The 19,563-nt window shown below is 42.6% G+C and overlaps 1 protein-coding gene across 4 annotated transcripts in view; it reads right to left on the minus strand.

The window, feature by feature from the left end:
* Positions 1-220: 220 nt before the first annotated feature.
* The window catches only part of ANAPC5 (anaphase promoting complex subunit 5), a 47,776-nt gene continuing 28,433 nt past the window's right edge, over positions 221-19,563 (minus strand). For all 4 annotated transcript variants that reach the window (XM_008004984.3, XM_073021158.1, XM_073021159.1 and 1 more), the window contains 6 exons: positions 13,209-13,283; positions 12,511-12,632; positions 11,655-11,762; positions 11,431-11,578; positions 1,891-2,053; positions 221-552 (listed from right to left, as the gene is read on the minus strand). In XM_008004984.3, coding sequence (XP_008003175.3) covers positions 341-552; positions 1,891-2,053; positions 11,431-11,578; positions 11,655-11,762; positions 12,511-12,632; positions 13,209-13,283 — 828 coding nt within the window. In that variant the 3' untranslated portion in view covers positions 221-340. The remainder of the gene's footprint in view (positions 553-1,890; positions 2,054-11,430; positions 11,579-11,654; positions 11,763-12,510; positions 12,633-13,208; positions 13,284-19,563) is intronic.

Below are 19,563 nucleotides of genomic sequence, written 5' to 3' on the forward strand. Positions count from 1 at the left end.
ATAGGTGCTAAATGAATTTACATAATGATGGAGTGCGTACAATTTCTAATCAAGATATTGGCAATTTTGCCCAGAGAGAACATAATCTGAGATGCCTGCACTAACTTGTTATATTTATTAACCCATTTATTAACAAGAAGTTGGTATCCTTTGCTACCAAAAGGGAAGAAAAGGGGAATAAAACAAATATGTAGTTACTAAGAAACCAAGTAAGACAAACTAATCAGAATGCAGTTTATTGACAAGATAGGTCACAAATACATCATTTATAAGGAGAGAGGGGACACGAACGAGTCCAAAATCTTATACTCTGCACAGCAGCCCAGCAGGGATGTCCTCTCTAGAGATGGTTTATCAAGGGTACGCCGTGAGAGGGCAGCTCCTGATGCAGCTGCCGGAAGAGCATCGCACACCGGTTCCTCTCCTGAGTCTTCCCCAGGGTGTGGTAGAGTCTGGCCTGGAAGTAAACGACATCCCTGATTCGCTCTTTGCAGTCAACCTTTGCAAAATAGTTCTTGGCTTCATTGAGGTTCTCAATGGCGGCCTCCAGAGCTGATGGAAAGTGGGGGAAAATAACACACATTTAACTCAACACTTCACATACAGTTTTCAAAACTTGGTATTTAGTTTTATTTGTTCAACAAGTACCAGAAGATTCTTTTATATTCTCTTTTCTTTGAGAGAGAAAAAACAAACCACTAGGTAGGGTGAGGTTTTCAAAAAGGTCTTTAACACTGGGTGTGGTGGCTCATGCCTGTAATCCCAGCACTTTGGGAGGCCGAGGCAGGTGGATCACCTGAGGTCAGGAGTTCGACAGCAGCGTGGCCAACATGGTGAAACCTCGTCTCTACTAAAAATACAAAAATTAGCCAGGTGTGGTGGCGGACACATGTAATCTCATCTACTTGGAAGGCTAAGGCAGGAGAATCACTTGAACCAGGAGGCAGAGGTTGCGGTGAGCTGAGATCACGCCACAGTACTCCACCCTGGGTGACAAAGTGAGACTCCACCTCAAAAAAACAAAACAAAAAACAAAAAAAGCCAGGAACAGTGGCTCATGCCTATAATCCCAGCACTTTGGGAGGCTGAGGTGGGCGGATCACGAGGTCAGGAGTTCAAGATCAGACTGACCAACATGGTGAAAGCCCTACTAAAAATACAAAAATTAGCCGGGCATGGTGGCGTGCGCCTGTATATACTTAGGAGGCTGAGGCAGGAGAAGCACTTGAACCTGGAAGGTGAAGGTTGCAGTGAGCCAAGATCGCGCCACTGCACTCCAGCCTGAGCAACAGAGCGAGACTTTGTCTCAAAAAAAAAAAAAAAAAAGGCCAGGCCTGGTGGCTCACGCCTGTAATCCCAGCACTTTAGGAGGCCGAGGCAGGTGGATCACGAGGTCAGGAGATCAAGACCATCCTGGCTAACACGGTGAAACCTTGTCTCTACTAAAAATACAAAAAAAAATTAGCCGGGCATGGTGGCGGGCACCTGTAGTCCTAGCTATTCAGGAGGCTGAGGCAGGAGAATGGTGTGAACCCGGGAGGTGGAGCTTGCAGTGAGCTGAGATCGCACCACTGCACTCCAGCCTGGGCGACCGAGCAAGACTCCGTTTCAAAAAACAAAAAACAAAAACCAAAAAATGGTCTTTAAGTCCTGACTTCTAGCCCGGTACCTGGCTCTATAGGGTTAAAATAACCATTCACTTGTCCTCAGTCTTCCTGCCAATCATGCATATGAAAGCACTTTAAATGCTGCATGAAATTTTAATATATATTTGTGAACACTCAGAACTTAAATGCTGTTCCAAATTTAATGTCTTTTCTTCTTCTGGGTCCTAAACTTTCAATGCTTTCTGGAACAGCATTGCCCAACAGTCTTTGTACAGCTTCTTACCTTCTGCTTTCTTCGGCTGATCATAGGAAGCTGCTGAAGCCACCTGGCACTTGGCCACTAAGAACATGGCACGACCTTTGTCCAGGATAGCCCCGTCAGCCAAGATGGGCTCAATGGCCATATGGAGAAGACTTAAGGCCTGTTCTGGGATTCCAAGAATGAGCTGAAAAAGAAACATTACGGCACTGTACATACCCAAACCCACTGCCCTTCACCAGGAAAGGCTTCATTTCTGGCAGTTCTCTCCTGAATGGCTATCTCTGGCTTATCTTTTACCTGACATGTATACTACATTAAAACAGGCACCACACTCCTAGAAAACACAATCTGTGACAATCTGATTTCAGACTATGACAAATACAGCAGGGAGTGGTTATTCACACTATGGAAAGGTTTCCGTCTTTACAAAAAGATCCAGCATTAATATCCTTTAGCTTGGTGATTCTGAGGGGTTGAACTAGGTGGGAGAAAAGTAACAATTCGGAAAATAGCTCAAAAGAATAGAGCAAAAGAAACAAGAGATTCCCGTTGGTGTTAGTATGTTTAAAAAAAACAAAAACAAAAACAGAGAATTAAAATGGTACACTAGAGCTGGGCACAGTGGCTCATGCCTATAATCCCAACACTTTGGGAGCATTAGGCAGGAAGGTCACTTGAGGCCAAGAGTTCAAGACCAGCCTGGGCAACATAGCAAGACTCTGTCTCAAAAAACAAATTTAAAACCATTAGCTGGGCATGGTTGCACATGCCTGTAGTCTCAGTTACTCAGGAGGCTGAGGCAGGAGAATCACTTGAGCCCAGGAGGTCAAGGTAGCAGTGAGCCACAATCGTGCCACCGCACTCCAGCCTGGGCAACAGAGCAAGACCTTGTCTCAAAATAAAATAAAACTAGAAAACATCTATTTAACACAAGAAGGCAGTAATGGAGGAACTGAGGGACAAAAAAGATATGACATATAGAAAACAACGCAGGTGCAGTGACTCATGTCTGTAATCCCAGCACTTTGGGCAGTGCAGGTGGGTAGATCGCTTGAGGTCAGGGGTTCAAGACCAACCTGGCCAACATGGTGAAACCCTGCCTTTATTAAAATTACAAAAATTAGCCGGGCATAGTGGCGCGCACCTGTAATCCCAGCTACTTGGGTGGCTGAGACAGGAGAATCACTTGAACCCAGGAGGTAATGGATGTGGTGAGCAGAGATTGCACCACTGTACTCTAGCCTGGGTGACAGAGTAAGACTCCATCTCAAAAAAAAAAAAAAAAAAAAAAAATTCAAATTAGAAGTAATGACATTAGATGTAAATGAGTTACACTCTTTTTTTGTGTAACTGAAAAAATGGCTGAAATTGCTGGGCGCGGTGGCTCAAGCCTGTAATCCCAGCACTTTGGGAGGCTGAGACGGGCGAATCATGAGGTCAGGAGATCGAGACCATCCTGGCTAACACGGTGAAACCCCGTCTCTACTAAAAAAATACAAAAAACTAGCCGGGCGAAGTGGCGGGTGCCTGTAGTCCCAGCTACTCAGGAGGCTGAGGCAGGAGAATGGCATGAACCCGAGAGGAGGAGCTTGTAGTGAGCTGAGATCCGGCCACTGCACTCCAGCCTGGGTGACAGAGCAAGACTCCGTCTCAAAAAAAAAGAAAAAAAAAAAAAAAATGGCTGAAACTGTCGGAAAAAAATTTTTTAAGTATACACTATATACTGTCTACAAGAGACTCACTTTAGATTAAAAGACACAAATAGTATTTTAAAAATTAGTCAGGCATGATGGTGCTTTCCTGTGGTCCTAGCTACTTGGGAGACTGAGGTGGGAGGATCCCATCAGTCCAGGAGCTCAAGGTCACAGTGAGCTATGATTGCAGCACTGCACTCCAGCCTGGACGACTGAGTGGGACCCTGTCTCTAAAAAAATAAAATAAAGACACAAATAAGCTGAAAGCAAAAGGATAGAAAAATATTCCATGCAAACAATAACCAAAAGAAAGCTGGACTGCCTATATGAGTATCACACAAAATAGAGTTTAAGTTAAAAACTGTTGCCTGTAATCCCAGCACTCTGGGAGGCCAAGGCAGGTGGATCACAAGGTCAGGAGATCGAGACCATCCTGGCTAACACAGTGAAACCCCGTCTCTACTAAAAAATACAAAAAATTAGCTGGGCATGGTGGCGGGCGCCTGTAGTCCCAGCTACTCGGGAGGCTGAGGCAGGAGAATGGCGTGAACCTGGGAGATGGAGCTTGCAGTGAGCCGAGATCGTGCCACTGCACTCGAGCACTCCAGCCTGGGTGACACAGCGAGACTCCGTCTCAAAAAACAAAAAAAAATTTGTTACAAGAGACAAGGAAAAAGGAGGACATTATATACTCATGAAACAGTCGATTCATCAAGATACAACAATTATAAACAAACAAACAACAGTGCTCCAAAACATATGAAACAAAAACTGACAGAATTGAAGGGAGAAATAGACAATTCAACAATGATAGGCCAGGCACAGTATCTCACGTCTGTAATCCCTGCACTTCGGGAAGCTGAGGCAGGTGGATCTCTTGATACCAGGAGTTTGAGACCAGCCTGGGTAATATGGCAAAAACCTATCTCTACAAAAATACAGAAAATTAGCTGGCTATGGTAGGGCACACCTGTAATCCCAGATGCTCAGGAGAGTGAGGCGGGAGGGTCACCGGAGCTCTGGCAGTTGAGGGTGCAGTGAGCCATGATTGTGCCACGGCATTCTAGCCTGGGCAACAGAGTGAGACTCTGTCTCAAACAAAATAAAACAAAACAAAAACCAACATAATAGTTGGGGAGCTCAATATCCCACCTTTTAATCACCGATAGAAAAATTAGAAGATCAGCAAGGAAAGAGAAGACCTGAATGACACTACAAATGAACTGGCCCTAATACAGATATATAAAGTATGCCACCCAATGATACATCAGAATACAAGTTATTCTCAAGTGCATATGGAACATTTTCCAGGATAGACTGTGTTGGGCCACAAAATAACACTCAATAAATTTAAGAAGAATGAAATCATACAAAGAATCTTCTCTGATCACATGAAATCAAAAATCAGTAACAGAAGGAAATTAGAAAATTCACAAATATGTGGAAATTAATATACCCTTAAATAACCAATGTGTCAAAGAATAAATCACAAGGGAAATTAGAAAGTGCAATGAGATGTATAAAGATACCAGACTCTGGCTGGGCGCGGTGGCTCACGCCTGTAATCTCAGCACCCTAGGAGCTGAGGCAGGTGGATCACCTGAGGGTAGGAGTTCAAGATCAGCCTGGCCAACATGATGAAACCCCATCTCTACTAAAAATACAAAAATTACCCAGGTAGCCAGGCACAGCGGCTCAACACCTGTAATCCCAGCACTTTGGGAGGCCAAGGCAGGCGGATCACGAGGTCAGGAAATTGAGACCATCCTGGCTAACACGATGACACCCCATCTCTACTAAAAATACAAAAACAAAAAAACAAAAAAAACTAGCCAGGTGTGGTAGCATATGCCTGTAGTTCCAGCTACTAGGGAGGCTGAGGCAGAAGAATCGCTTGAACCCAGGAGGCGGAGGATGCAGTGAGCTGACATGGCACCACTGCACTCCAGCCTGGGCGACAGAGACAGACTCCATCTCAAAAAAAATAAAAAATTACCTGAGTATGGTGGCATGTGTCTGTAATCCCAGCTACTTGGGAGGCTGAGGCAGGAGAATCGCTTGAACTCAGCAGGCAGAGGTTGCAATGAGCCACTGCACTCCAGCCTGGGTGACAGAGCAAGCCTCTGAGTCAAAAAAAAAATAAAAATAAAAATAAAAATAAAAATACACAGACTCCAATTTATGAAATTTGTGGGATAAAGTAAAAACTTATGAAATATAGTTCTCAAGAAAATGTGTAACTATAAAGGCCTATATTATAAAAGAAGGAAAATCTCAAATCAATAAGCGAATCTTCCACCTTAAGAAACTAGAAAAAGAGGCCAGGCACAGTGGTTCACGCCTGTAATCCCAGCATGTTGGGAGCCAAGGCGGGTGAATCACCTAAGGTTAGGAGTTCAAGGCCAGCCTGGCCAACATGGAGAAACCCCTTCTCTATTAAAATTACAAAAATTACCCGGGCATACTCAGGAGGCTGAGGTAGGAGAATTGCTTGAATCTGGGAGGCAGAGGTTGTAGTGAGCCAAGATTGCACCATTGCACTCCAGCCTGGGTGACAAGAGCTAAATTCCATCTCAAAAAAAAAAAAAAAAAGAAAGAAAGAAAGAAAGGAAGAAAGAAACTGGAAAATGAAAAGCAAACTAGACTTAAAGTTAACTAACAGAACCAAGGAAAAAATAAGGATTAAAGTGGAGATAAACAAAATGGAGACTAAGAGAACAACAGAGAGAATCAATAAAACTAAAAGTTGGTTCTTTGAAGAGATCAACAAAATTGACAAACTGTTAGACTGACCAAGAAAAAAAAGAGAGAAGACTCAAATGACCGAAGTCAGGGACAACAGTGCGGACTTTACTAACAACCTTACAAAAGTCAAATGGATTATATAAGAATACCATGAATAATTCTATGCAAGAAATTAGATAAACTACATAAAATGAACAGATTTCTAGAAAGACCAAACTACTAAAATGGACTCAAGAAGAAACAGGAAATCTGAATAGACCTATAACAACTAAAGAGACTGAATTAGTAACCAAAAAACTTCCAACAAAGAAAAGCCCAGGGCCAGACTGCTTCACTGGTGAATTTTACCAAACTTTTAAAGAATTAACACCAATCCTCAAATTCTTCCCAAAAAAAGGAGAGGAGAGAATACTTCCTTACCCATTTTGTGGGGCCACTATTACCCTAATACTAAAGCCAAAGGAAGATATCACAAGAAAACTACAGATCAATCAACATCCCTTATGAATACAGATGCAAAAATTATCAACAAAATACTTGCAAACCAAATCCAACAGCATGTTAAAAAGATCATACACTTTGATCATGTGAAATTTATTCCAGGAATGCAAGGTAATTCAATCCACAAATATAACATACAAATAAAGTGAAAGAAAAAATCGGGCTGGGCACTGTGGCTCACACCTGCAATCCCAGCACCTTGGCAGGCAGAGGCGGGTGGATCACGAGGCCAGGAGTTCGAGACCAGCCTGGCCAACGTGGCAAAACTCTGTCTCTACTAAAATACAAAAATTAGCAGGGCGTGGTGGTGCACACTTGTAATCCCAGCTACTTGGGAGGCTAAGGCACAAGAATTGTTTGAACCTGGGAGACAGAAGTTGCAGTGAACTAAGATTGCACCACTGCACTCCAGCCTGGGCAACAGAGAGACACCCTGTCTCAAAAACAAACACACACAAAAAAACAGAAACCCATATGATCAAATCAATCAATGCAGAAAAAACACTTGACAAAATCTAATACCTTTTCATGAAAAAAAAAAAACTAAATAAACTAGGAATAGAGGGAACTTCCTCAACCTCTACAAAAAACCCACAGCTAGCATGACATTTGATGATGAAAGACTGAAAGCTTTCCCCCTACAGTAACAAAATAAGAACATACATTTTTTTTTTTTTTTTTTTTTTTTTTTTGAGACGGAGCCTCGCTATTGCCCAATCTGTAGTGCAGTGGCATGATCTCAGTTCACTGCAACCTCCACCTCCTGGGTTCAAGCAATTCTCAGTCCTCAGCCTACCTAGTAGCTGGGATTACAGGCATGCACCACCACCACACCCAGCTAATTTTTCTATTTTTAGTAGAGACGCGGTTTCACCATGTTGTCCAGGCTGATCTCCAACTCCTGGCCTTAAGTAATCTGCCTCGGCCTCTCAAAGTGCTGGGATTATAGGTGTGAGACACTGAGTCCAGCCAAGACACACACTCTTGCCACATTTATTCAACATATATTGGAAGTTTTACTCAAAGCATTTAAGCAAGAAAAAGAAATAAAGGCATCTAAGTGGGAATGGATGAGGTAAAACTATCTCTATTTGCAGATGACATGATCTTATACATACAAAACCATAAAAAATCCCCAAAACCTGTTACTGGTAATAAGTTTGGCAAAGTTACAGGATATAAGATCAATATACACTAACAATGAGCAATCCAAAAATAAATTTTTAAAAACATTTCATTTAAATTACCATCAGAAAGAATAAAATACTTAGGAATAAATTTAACCAAGGAAGTGAAAGACTTATACACAGAAAGCTACAAAACATTGTTGAAGTAAATTAAAGATCCAAGTAAATGGAAAGACACCCTGTGTTCATGGGTTGGAAGACAATAGTATTAAGATAGCAATATTCGGTGGCTCAAGCCTGTAATCCCAGCACTTTGGGAGGCCGAGGCGGGTGGATCACGAGGTCAGGAGATCGAGACCATCCTGGCTAACATGGTGAAACCCCGTCTCTACTAAAAATACAAAAAACTAGCCGGGCGAGGTGGCGGGCGCCTGTAGTCCCAGCTACTCGGAGGCTGAGGCGGGAGAATGGCGTGAACCCGGGAGGCGGAGCTTGCAGTGAGCCGAGATCGCGCCACTGCACTCCAGCCTGGGCGACACAGCGAGACTCCGTCTCAAAAAAAAAAAAAAAAAAAAAAAAAAAGATAGCAATATTCTCCAAACTGACCTACAGATTCAAATACAATCCCTATCAAAATTACAACTACTGTTTTTGCAGAAATGAACAAGCTAATTCTAAAATCAACATATAATTGCAAGGGATGCTGAATAGCCAAAACAATCCTGAAAAAGAACAAAGAAGACTCCCACCTCCTAATTTCAAAACTTAGTTCAAAGCTATAGTAATCAAAACAATGTGGTACTGGCATAAGGATAACATATAGATCAAGGGAATAGAATTGAAAGCCCAGAAATAAACCTATATATTTACAATCAATTTTTTTTTAATTTGATCAATTGGTTTCTAACCGGGGTGCCAAAACCATTAAATGGGGAAAGAAAAGTCTTCAACAAATGGTGCCAGAATAACCTATATCTGCAGGCAGCAGAGTGAGAATGGAGCCCTATCTCACAGTATATATAAACTCAAAATTATTCAGATTTAAACATAAGCATTAAAACTATAATACTGTTAGAAGAAAACATAGAAGAAAATCTTCATGACATTAGATTTGTCAGTATATTGGATATGATACCAAAAGCACAAGCAACAAAATAAAAATAAGTTGGACTTCATAAAAACTTTAAACTTTTGTATATCAAAAGACACTATCAAGAAAGTGAAAAGACCAAACACAGAATAGGAGAAAATATTTGTAAATTATATATCTGATAAGGGTCTAGTGTCCACAATATATAAATAATTTTTACAAGTGAACATCAAAAAGACAACTCAGAAAACAGGCAAAGGATCTGAATAGACGTTTCTCCAAAGAACATATGCAAATGGTCAATAAGCACATGAAAAGATACTCAACATCATTAGTCATTAGAGAAATGCATATTAAAACCACAATGAGACACCAATTCATACCCACTAGGAAGGATATAATAATAAAAAATGGAAAATAACAAGGGTTGGCAAGATTGTGGAGATATTGGAACCCTTACACATTGCTGGTTGAAAGAAAATGGTACAGCCACTGTGGCATTTCCTTAAGAAGTTAAACACAAAATTATCATGACTCAGCAATTCCATTCGTAGGCATCAAATGAAAACAGGTATTCAAACAAAAACTTGTACAGAAATGGTAAGAGCCGCTATTTATAATAGCCAAAAGGTGGAAACGACCCAAATGTCCATCAGCTGATGAATGGATAAGCAAAATGTGATCTAACCATACAGTGAAATATTATTCAGCCATGAAAAAGAATGAAGCACTGATACCTATTACTACATGGATAAAACCTGAAAACATCAAGCTAAGTAAAAGAAGCCAATCAAAAAAAGCCACATTTATATGAGCCTGATTATGCAAATTGTTCAGCAGAGGCAAACTCACAGAGACAGAAAGCAGTTAGAGGTCACCAGAGGCCGGGGGAAGGGAGGACTGGGGAAGGCCTGCTTCATGGGTAGTTTCCTTTTTTGTATAATGAAAATAGTCTGAAATTAGACAGCAGTTATGGTTGCACAACGTTGTCAATATTCTCAAAACCACTGAAATGTACACTTTAAAATTGTTAAAATGGTAAATCTCATATTATGTACTTTTTTTTTGGAGACGGAGTCTCACTCTGTTGCCCAGGCTGGAGTACAGTGGCACGATCCCAGCTCATTGCAACCTCCATCTCCCAGGGTCAAGTGATTCTCCTGCCTTCTCCTGCCTCAGCCTCCCGAGTGGCTGGGATTACAGGCATGCACCACCATGCCTGGCTAATTTTTGTATTTTTAGTAGAGATGGGGTTTCACCATGCTGGCCAGGCCAGTCTCGAACTCCTGACCTTGTGACCTGCCCGCCTCGGCCTCCCACAGTGCTGGGATTACAGGCGTGAGCCACCACGCCTGGCCATGTACATTTTATCTCAAGAAAAAAACAAAAAAAGAATCACTAAGGAAGGCGGTAAGAAACAGATTCCTCAGCTCCACCCCTACAGATTCTGACTCCGTAGGTCTGAGGCAAGTCCTCAGGTATGAAGATATTCTTTAAATCTCCACAATAGGCCGGGCGCGGTAGCTCAAGCCTGTAATCCCAGCACTTTGGGAGGCCGAGACGGGCGGATCACGAGGTCAGGAGATCGAGACCATCCTGGCGAACACGGTGAAACCCCGTCTCTACTAAAAAATACAAAAAAAAAAAAACTAGCCGGGCGAGGTGGTGGGCGCCTGTAGTCCCAGCTACTCGGGAGGCTGAGGCAGGAGAATGGCGTGAACCCGGGAGGCGGAGCTTGCAGTGAGCTGAGATCCGGCCACTGCACTCCAGCCCGGGCGACAGAGCGAGACTCCGTCTCAAAAAAAAAAAAAAAAAAAAATCTCCACAATAATTCTAATGTACAGCCAGTTTGGAGACCTCCGCTTTTATTAATAAATTCTTGCAAGAGTTTGACCTTCACTCATTCATTGATTAATATTTATTGAAAGCCTTCTATGTGTAGGGCCTATAAGGTACCAGGGAATATAGATGAAAATGAAGAGTCAATTCCTTCATGGCCTTTACTAAGGGAGAAAGAAAACAAACATAAAATACAATTTGATTTCCAAAAGTTTTCAGTGAACATCCATGTTCCTCACTTCTTTATTCACACCCCCTTGTTGCTAAATCAAGTATCACTGTGTCAGCTAATCATTAATATGAGGCAGGTGTTCTCACTAAAGAGGCAAGTCCTCCTTACTGAATACACAGCTCAGGAAAGCCAGTGCCACTGGAAGGTGTCAGTTTGCCACCAGGTTCACACCTCCACAGGCTTCTTTGGAGGGCTAGCACATGAAGACTACCTTTCCAGACTTCAATATGAACAAATGAAAACTCATTATTATCCTTTCAATACTCAAAAGTAGTCACAGACTCACCAGCTCCTGAGCACAAATACGTGCGATAAAAACAGAGATCGGCTTACCTGCGCAAAAGCCAAGTTCAGCACCGTTTCAGAGGCCAAGTACTGTAACCGGTACTCCTTGGAGAGGGCCAAGGCCTGTAGGAGCATGGGCAGCGCGATGGTAGGGGAGGAAGATCGCCAGTACAGCTCTGCCACGGACAGTAGGACACTGACCGTAAAGAGGAAAACACAGGATGAGAAGATCCACCACCATGTCTCCGTGAGATGCACAAGAGACCCCTTACCTGATCACCATTTCTGTGTTCTTCAGTTTCTGACAATGAACCAACAATTTTTGTAAAAGCTTATGTGCCTCTGACATTTGGTTCTGAGCTTGTAATACAACCGCTTTCCTGAAACAGAATCAAAATGAACACAAATGTTTTAACTAGTCACTTTGAGGGTAAGAATCGCTATTTATTCAATTAGACTATAAACCTCCCAAGGGGAAAAACTGTGCCTGATTTAATTTTTGTTGAAAGAATAAAGTGTATGCGTGTATGAATGTGTGTGTAAGCATGTATGTGAGCATGCTATGTATACACACATACATATATGCAGGCAGGAAAAATTCTGGAATTATAGATAACAGCATGTTAATGATTATCTCTGGGAGATACTTATTTTCTTAATTTTACTTGTCTGTATTTTCTTTTTTCTTTTTTTTTTTTTTTATGGAGACAGAGTCTCACTTTGTTGCCCAGGCTGGAGTGCAGTGATGCAATCTTGGTTCACTGCAACCTCCGCCTTGTGGGTTCACGCAATTATCCTCCCTCAGCCTCCCAAGTAGCTGGGATTACAGGTGCCTACCACGCTTCGCTAATTTTTTGTATTTTTAGTAGAGACAGGGTTTCACCATGTTGGCCAGGTTGGTCTCAAACTCCTGACCTCAAGTGATGCACCCACCTCAGCCTCCCAAAGTTCTGGAATTACAGGTGTGAGCCACCACGCCCAGCTGCTTATCTGTATTTTCTTATTCCCAGTAATAAATAGGAAAAAAAGTTTTTTTCTAAGCTAAAATAAGTTAATGCACATATAAAACAAAAACAAAACAATTTACCAATTATTTTATTCTGGGATTAGATTTTCAAGGTTTCTTACCTATAAACACCCTCTATGCTATTGAGAGCTGTGATTCCTGTAACAAGTGAATCAGCCAAATGATATTTGCCATCATTCATTGCTCTGTCAAACTGTATTTTCTGATCACATAGCATCCATAACTAGTAAGAAAAAAAAAAAAAAACACAATTAAGTACAAAATGGCAAATGTTCATCTTACTCAATGAGTATATAAAAATATTTTGGATTGCTTAGCAAATACCCTTACAATAATTCACTCACATTCTTTTTTGGGGGTATTTAAAATTTTTTTTAAATATCTCAAGTATGTGAAAAAGCACAGAGAATACAATAGCAGATAGATGTGTGCCAACCATCAACTTTGTCAACTCACATTTTGCTTTATCTGCTTCATATACTATTAGATACCGATGAAGTCCTTTGCAAATTCTACTTCCCTTTCTCTTTTTTCAAAGTAGGCACTCAATTTGGTGTTTATCATTCTTATTCATGTTTTTTATACTTTTACAACATATACACTTGTCTTTAAACAACATAGAGTATGAGCCTGTGTTTTTAAACTTTGTATAAGTAATATCATACTTGTAAACATCCTTTGACAAGTTCCTTTTTAGCTCAATATTATTTTTCTGAGGGAAGATTATATCCCACTTTATATTATAATAAAAGCTATTATTATCAGAAATAAATCTAATGCCATGCAAAAGGCAGATTACCTGGGCGTGCTGACTATTAGGCGGAAATCGTTCCTTCAAGTGCTTTAACACTTCAGAAGCTGCAGCAAAACAGCCCTAAAGTAGAAAGACACAATTTGATCAACATAACCTGTGTTGAAGCCACACCTGCTGTACCATGCACAGATGGTGACAGATTCACCTGTTCTTGATGCAGCACCCTGAGAGATACTGGTCAGAGACTCAAATTTCTTTCTTTTTTTTTTTTTGAGAGAGAGTCTCGCTCTGCTGCCCAGGCTGGGGTGCAGTGGCACCATCTTGGCTCACTGCAAGCTCCGCCTCCCGGGTTCATGCCATTCTCTTGCCTCAGCCTCCCGAGTAGCTGGGACCACAGGCGCCCGTCACCATGCCCGGTTAATTTTTTTGTATTTTTAGTACAGACGGGGTTTCACTGTGCTAGCCAGGATGGTCTCAATCTCCTGACCTCATGATCCGCCCACCTTGGCCTCTCAAAGTGCTGGAATTACAGGCGTGAGCCACTGCGTCCAGCCAGAGACTCAAATTTCTAAGGGCCATTTTTAAAAGACTAATACATTTTATTTTTAAAAAAATTTCAGGCCGGGCGCGGTGGCTCACGCCTGTAATCCCAGCACTTTGGGAGGCCGAGGCGGGCGGATCACAAGGTCAGGAGATCGAGACCATGGTGAAACCCCGTCTCTACTAAAAATAGAAAAAATTAGCCGGGCGCAGTGGCGGGCGCCTGTAGTCCCAGCTACTCGGGAGGCTGAGGCAGGAGAATGGCGTGAACCCGGGAGGCGGAGCTTGCAGTGAGCCGAGATTGCGCCACAGCACTCCAGCCTGGGTGACAGAGAGAGACTCCGTCTCAAAAAAAAAAAAAAAAAAAAAAAATTTCAAGACCAGGCATGGTGGCTCACACCTGTAATCCCAGCACTTTGGGAGGCCAAGACGGGTGGATCCCCTGAGGTCGGGAGTTCAAGACCAGCCTGACCAACATGGTGAAATCCCGTCTCTACTAATAATACAAAATTATCTGGGCATGGTGGCTCATGCCTGTAGTCCCAGCTACTTGGGAGGCTGAGGCAGGAGAATCGCTTGAACCCGGGAGGCAGAGGTTGCAGTGCACCAAGATCGTGCCATTGCACTCTAGCCTAGGCAACAAGAGCGAAACTCCATCTCAAAAAAAAAAAAATTTTTTTTTAAATTACACACATAAGACATATCCATTCTAGGAAAACACTTACAAAATACATGTAAACAAGAACAGACAAATTACTTTTTTCTTTTCTTTTCTTTTTTTTGAGACAGGTCTTGCTCTGTTTCCCAGTCCAGAGTGCAACGGCTTGATCTCAGCTCACTGCAGCTTCAAATTCCTAGGCTCAATCAATCCTCTCATCTCAGCCTCCCGAGTAGTAGGGAATACAGGTGCATGCCACCACACCTGGCTACACAAAATACTTTTTTTTTTTTTTGAGACAGAATCTTGCTCTGTCATCCAGGCTGGAGTGCAGTGGCGTGAGCTTGACTCACTGCAACCTCCTCCTCCTGGGTTCTAGCAATTCTGATGCCTTAGCCCCCACCTCCCAAATAGCTACAAATACAGGCATGTGCCATCATACTCAGCTAATTTTTGCACTTTTAGTAGAGGCAGGGTTTTGCCATGTTTGGCCAGGCTGGTCTCAAACTCCCGGCCTCAAGCAATCCACCCACCTCAGCCTCCTCAAGTGCTGGGATTACAGGCATGAGCCAATGTGCCCAGCTGACAAATTACTTTTGGGTTTTTGTTGTTGTTGTTGTTGTTGTTTTTATTGTTTGTTTTGGTTTTTTTTTTTGAGACAGTCTCACTCTGTCGCCTAGGCTGGAGTGCAATGGTGAGATCTCGGCTCACTGCAACCTCTGCCTCCCAGGTTCAAGGGATTCTCCTGCCTCAGCCTCCCAAGTAGCTGGGACTACAGGCACGCACCACCATGCCCAGCTAATTTTTGTATTTTTAGTAGAGACAGGATTTCACCATGTTGGTCAGGCTGATCTCAAACTCCCGACCTCGTAATCTGCCCACCTCGGCCTCCCAAAGTGCTGGGATTACAGGCTTGAGCCACCACACCTGGTGACAAATTACTTTTAATCTCAGAAAAGATAATCACAATTAATGTTGTGGCATATCTCCCATGCTTCTTTTATGCACATAAACTGAAAATATATAATTATTCCAAAAATAATATATATATTTTTTTGAGACGGAGTCTCACTGTCTCACCCAGGCTGGAGTGCAGTGGTGCGGTCTCAGTTCACTGCAACCTCCACCTCCCAAGTTCAAGCAATTCTCCTGCCTCAGCCTCCCAAGTAGCTGGGATTACAGGCATACACCACCACACCCAGCTAATTTTTGTATTTTTAGTAGAGACAGGGTTTCATCATGTTGGCCAGTCTGGTCTCGAACTCCTGACCTCAGGTGATCTCCCCACCTCAGCCTCACAAAATGCTGGGATTACAGGCATGAGCCACCATGCCCGGCTTACATATATTTTTATAAATTACTTATAACACTGTTTACCACATGGTAGGCATCCAATGAATATTTGTTGAATGAATAAATCTTTCAATGTCAATAAATACAGATCTATATCATCATAGTATTTTATCAGGTAACTCAATTATGGTACATGAAAATAATCTCCTAGTTTTTGATATTTTGGTTATTTCTAATATTTTCCATTTAAAAATGCTACAATGAATATCTTGGTGCACATAGCTTCGCATACTTGTCCAATTATTTCCTTAGCATAAAACCTTAGAAGTAGGCTGGATGCAGTGGTCATGCCTATAATCTTACCCGCACTCTGGGAGGTCAAGGAGGGCAGATCACTTGAGGCCAGGAGTTTGAGACCAGCCTGGCCAACATGGTGAAACCTCGTCTCTACTAAAAGTACAAAAAAACTAGTCAGGCGTGGTGGCATGTGCCTGTAATCCCAGCTACTCAGGATGCAAAGGCAGGAGAATCGCTTGAACCCAGGAGGCAGAGGTTGCAGTGAGCCGAGATCACGCCACTGCACTCTAGCCTTGGCCCCAGAGCGAAACTCCATCTCAAAAACAAAACAACAACAAACAAACAAACAAAAAACCTTAGAAGTAGAAATGACAGGCACTTTTAAGTTCCTTGAGATATATTACTAAATTACCCTATAGAAATGTACCAAGTACTTTCATACCAAAACTCTGTGTGCTTTTCTTCCCCTAATACTGAAGTATCTTTGCTTATATAATTGGTGAAAGTAGTACCTTAACTGCTTTAAATTTAATTTCAATGACTAGATTGAAATGTTTTCATGTTTTTGGGCCATGCTTTTTCTGTGAATATACATTCATCACTTTTTTAATACTCTTATATTGTTGGGATGTTTATCTTTTTTTTTTTTTTTTGAGACAAGGTTTTGCTCTACTGCCCAGGCTGGAGTGTAGTGATGCAATCTCAGCTCATTGCAACCTCTGCCTCCTAGGCTCAAGTAATCCTCCCACCTCAGCCTCCCTAGTAGCTGGAACTACAGCCGTGTGCCACCACACACCACATCCAGCTAATTTTTGTATATTTTCTAGATAGGGGGTTTCACCATGTTGCATAGGCTGGTCTCAAACTCCTGAGCTCAAGTGATTTGCCTGCTTCAGCCTCCCAAAGTGCTGGGATTACAAGTATAAAGATAAACAGCGCCCAGCTGGGAGGTTTATCTTATTGATCCGGAAGTCTTTTCAATTTGTCTCAATCCTTTCATGAGGTAATGCTCTTTTTGTCTACATAGAAGCTCAGGCCACAAGTGGACTTTTATTTGAAGTGAATAAGCAGAAATTACATTGAATTACAACAAAAGATCATTATTCCTGTGATTTTAACTGGCCAGTCTCACCAATTATTTTCATGACTGCCACACAGTCAGGCATGGGGATATAGATCCTGCAGTATCCCCCAAAAACATTCCCATTGTGGCCTACAATTCCTGAGACTGAGAGAGGAATGATATAAGATGAGCTAGAATTACACAGAAAGAGAAAAGGAGAATGGTTATCTTAGAGAAAGAATTCACGGCCGGGCGCGGTGGCTCAAGCCTGTAATCCCAGCACTTTGGGAGGCCGAGACGGGCGGATCACGAGGTCAGGAGATCAAGACCATCCTGGCTAACACGGCGAAACCCCGTCTCTACTAAAAAATACAAAAAAACTAGCCGGGCGTGGTGGCGGGCGCCTGTAGTCCCAGCTACTCGGGAGGCTGAGGCAGGAGAATGGCGTAAACCCGGGAGGCGGAGCTTGCAGTGAGCTGAGATCCGGCCACTGCACTCCAGCCCGGGCGACAGAGCCAGACTCCGTCTCAAAAAAAAAAAAAAAAAAAAAAAAAGAATTCACTCTACTTCCTCTGGGTTGCAAGAGGAAGCTCAGAAAGCAGTTCTGAGTTCCATAACTTATTTGTTTTTGTTTTTTTTTTTTTTGAGATGGAGTCTCGCTCTGTCGCCCAGGCTGGAGTGCAGTGGCGCAATCTCGGCTCACTGCAAGCTCCGCCTCCCGGGTTCACGCCATTCTCCTACCTCAGCCTCCCGAGTAGCTGGGACTACAGGCGCCCGCCACTGCGCCCGGCTAATTTTTTTCTATTTTTTAGTAGAGACGGGGTTTCACCATGGTCTCGATCTCCTGACCTTGTGATCCGCCCGCCTCAGCCTCCCAAAGTGCTGGGATTACAGGCATGTCCATAACTTATTTATAGGCTTACCAAAACCCCAATTACTCCCATACCACAAAACAAAGTGCACCATGAAATTGACTTGGAGGCAAGTTTCAGAAGCAGATACAAAAGAAATAAAAGAGTAACTGGAGACTCAAGATAAAGTTGCCTTCTCTGCAGCTGGCCAAACTTAATTTCACAGGTGCGAGTCTAACTTGTCTAATTAAAAATGTGACAGTCATCAGCCCAGTAAGTATATATATCCACATGGCTGATGTTCTAAAACTAGAAAGATCTAAGGCAAGATGAAGAAAGGGGTAAAGGACTGACTTAAAACAAAAAGGCAGCTACCTTCTAGTTTTGTACTAAAAGGCTTCCTAACACACCCTGGCTGTTGAAGCCAAACAATGATTGGATCAGCAGGTTTTTCACATAAGCCCAGAGGTGAAAGGGGGATGCAGATGGCATTACTAATAGAGACCCAAAGAGCATGGTTACTTTTCAGGGTCTTACTCCCAGGAAAAAAACACAAAATTCTAACAAATGGCCTTGGACAAAGTTACAAGGCTAAAGAATTGAGCCACAAGGCACTGTGACTCACACCTGTAATTCTAACACTTTGGGAGGCCAAGGCAGGAGGATCACTTGAGGCCAGGAGTTCAAGGCCAGCCTGGGCAACACAACATAGAAAGATTCCATCTCTAAGAAACAAGAATTAAAATAATTAGCTGGGTGAGGTGGTGTGCACCTGTAGTCCCAGCTACTGGGCAGGTTGAGGTGGAGTTCAAGGCTGCTGTGAGCTCTGATTGTGCCACTGCACTCCATCCTGGGCAACAGTGAGACTCCATCTCTTAAAAAAATAAAAAATACACTGGGTGTGGTAATCCCAACACTGTGAAGCTGAAGTGGGAGGACTGCTTGAGCCCAGAAGTTTGAGACTAGCCTGGGCAACATAGTGAGATTCCATCTCTACAAAAAGATATTTTAATTAACCGTGTGGTCACATGCTCCTGTAGTCTCAGCTACTGAGGAGGCTGAGGTGGGAGGATCACTTGAGCCCAAAAGGTTGAGGCTGCAGTTTGCTGTGATTGCACCACTACACTCCAGCCCTGGTGATAGAGCGAGACCCTGTCTCAAAAAAAATTAAAAATTGGCTGGGCACGGTGGCTAACGCCTGTAATCCCAACAATTTGGGAAGCTGAGGCGGATGGATCATTTGAGATCAGGAGTTTGAGACCAGCTTGGCCAACATGGTAAGAACCCATCTCTACAAAAAATACAAAAATTAGCTGGGTGTAGTGACACACACCTGTAATCCTAGCTACTTGGGAGGCTGAGGTAGGAGAATCACTTGAACCCAGGAGGTGGAGGTTGCAATGAGCTGAGATCGCACCATTGCACTCCAGCCTAGGTGACAGGGTGAGACTCCCTCTCAAAAAAATAAAATTAAATTAAAAATAAATTTAAAATTAAAAATAAAAAGAATTGAACCAAAACTAAGGTTTTTGAAAAGTAGTTTTCTATTCTAATAGTAAAAAAATAATAATTTCGCCAGGCACGGTGGCTCACATCTATAATCCTAGCACTTTGGGAGGCTGAGGAAGCAGATCACACGAGGCTAGGAGTTTGAGACTATCCTGGCCAACATGGTGAAGTCTCATCTCTACTAAAAAT

Source organism: Chlorocebus sabaeus, chromosome 11, assembly GCF_047675955.1.
Source record: "Chlorocebus sabaeus isolate Y175 chromosome 11, mChlSab1.0.hap1, whole genome shotgun sequence".
Taxonomy (NCBI): domain Eukaryota; kingdom Metazoa; phylum Chordata; class Mammalia; order Primates; family Cercopithecidae; genus Chlorocebus; species Chlorocebus sabaeus.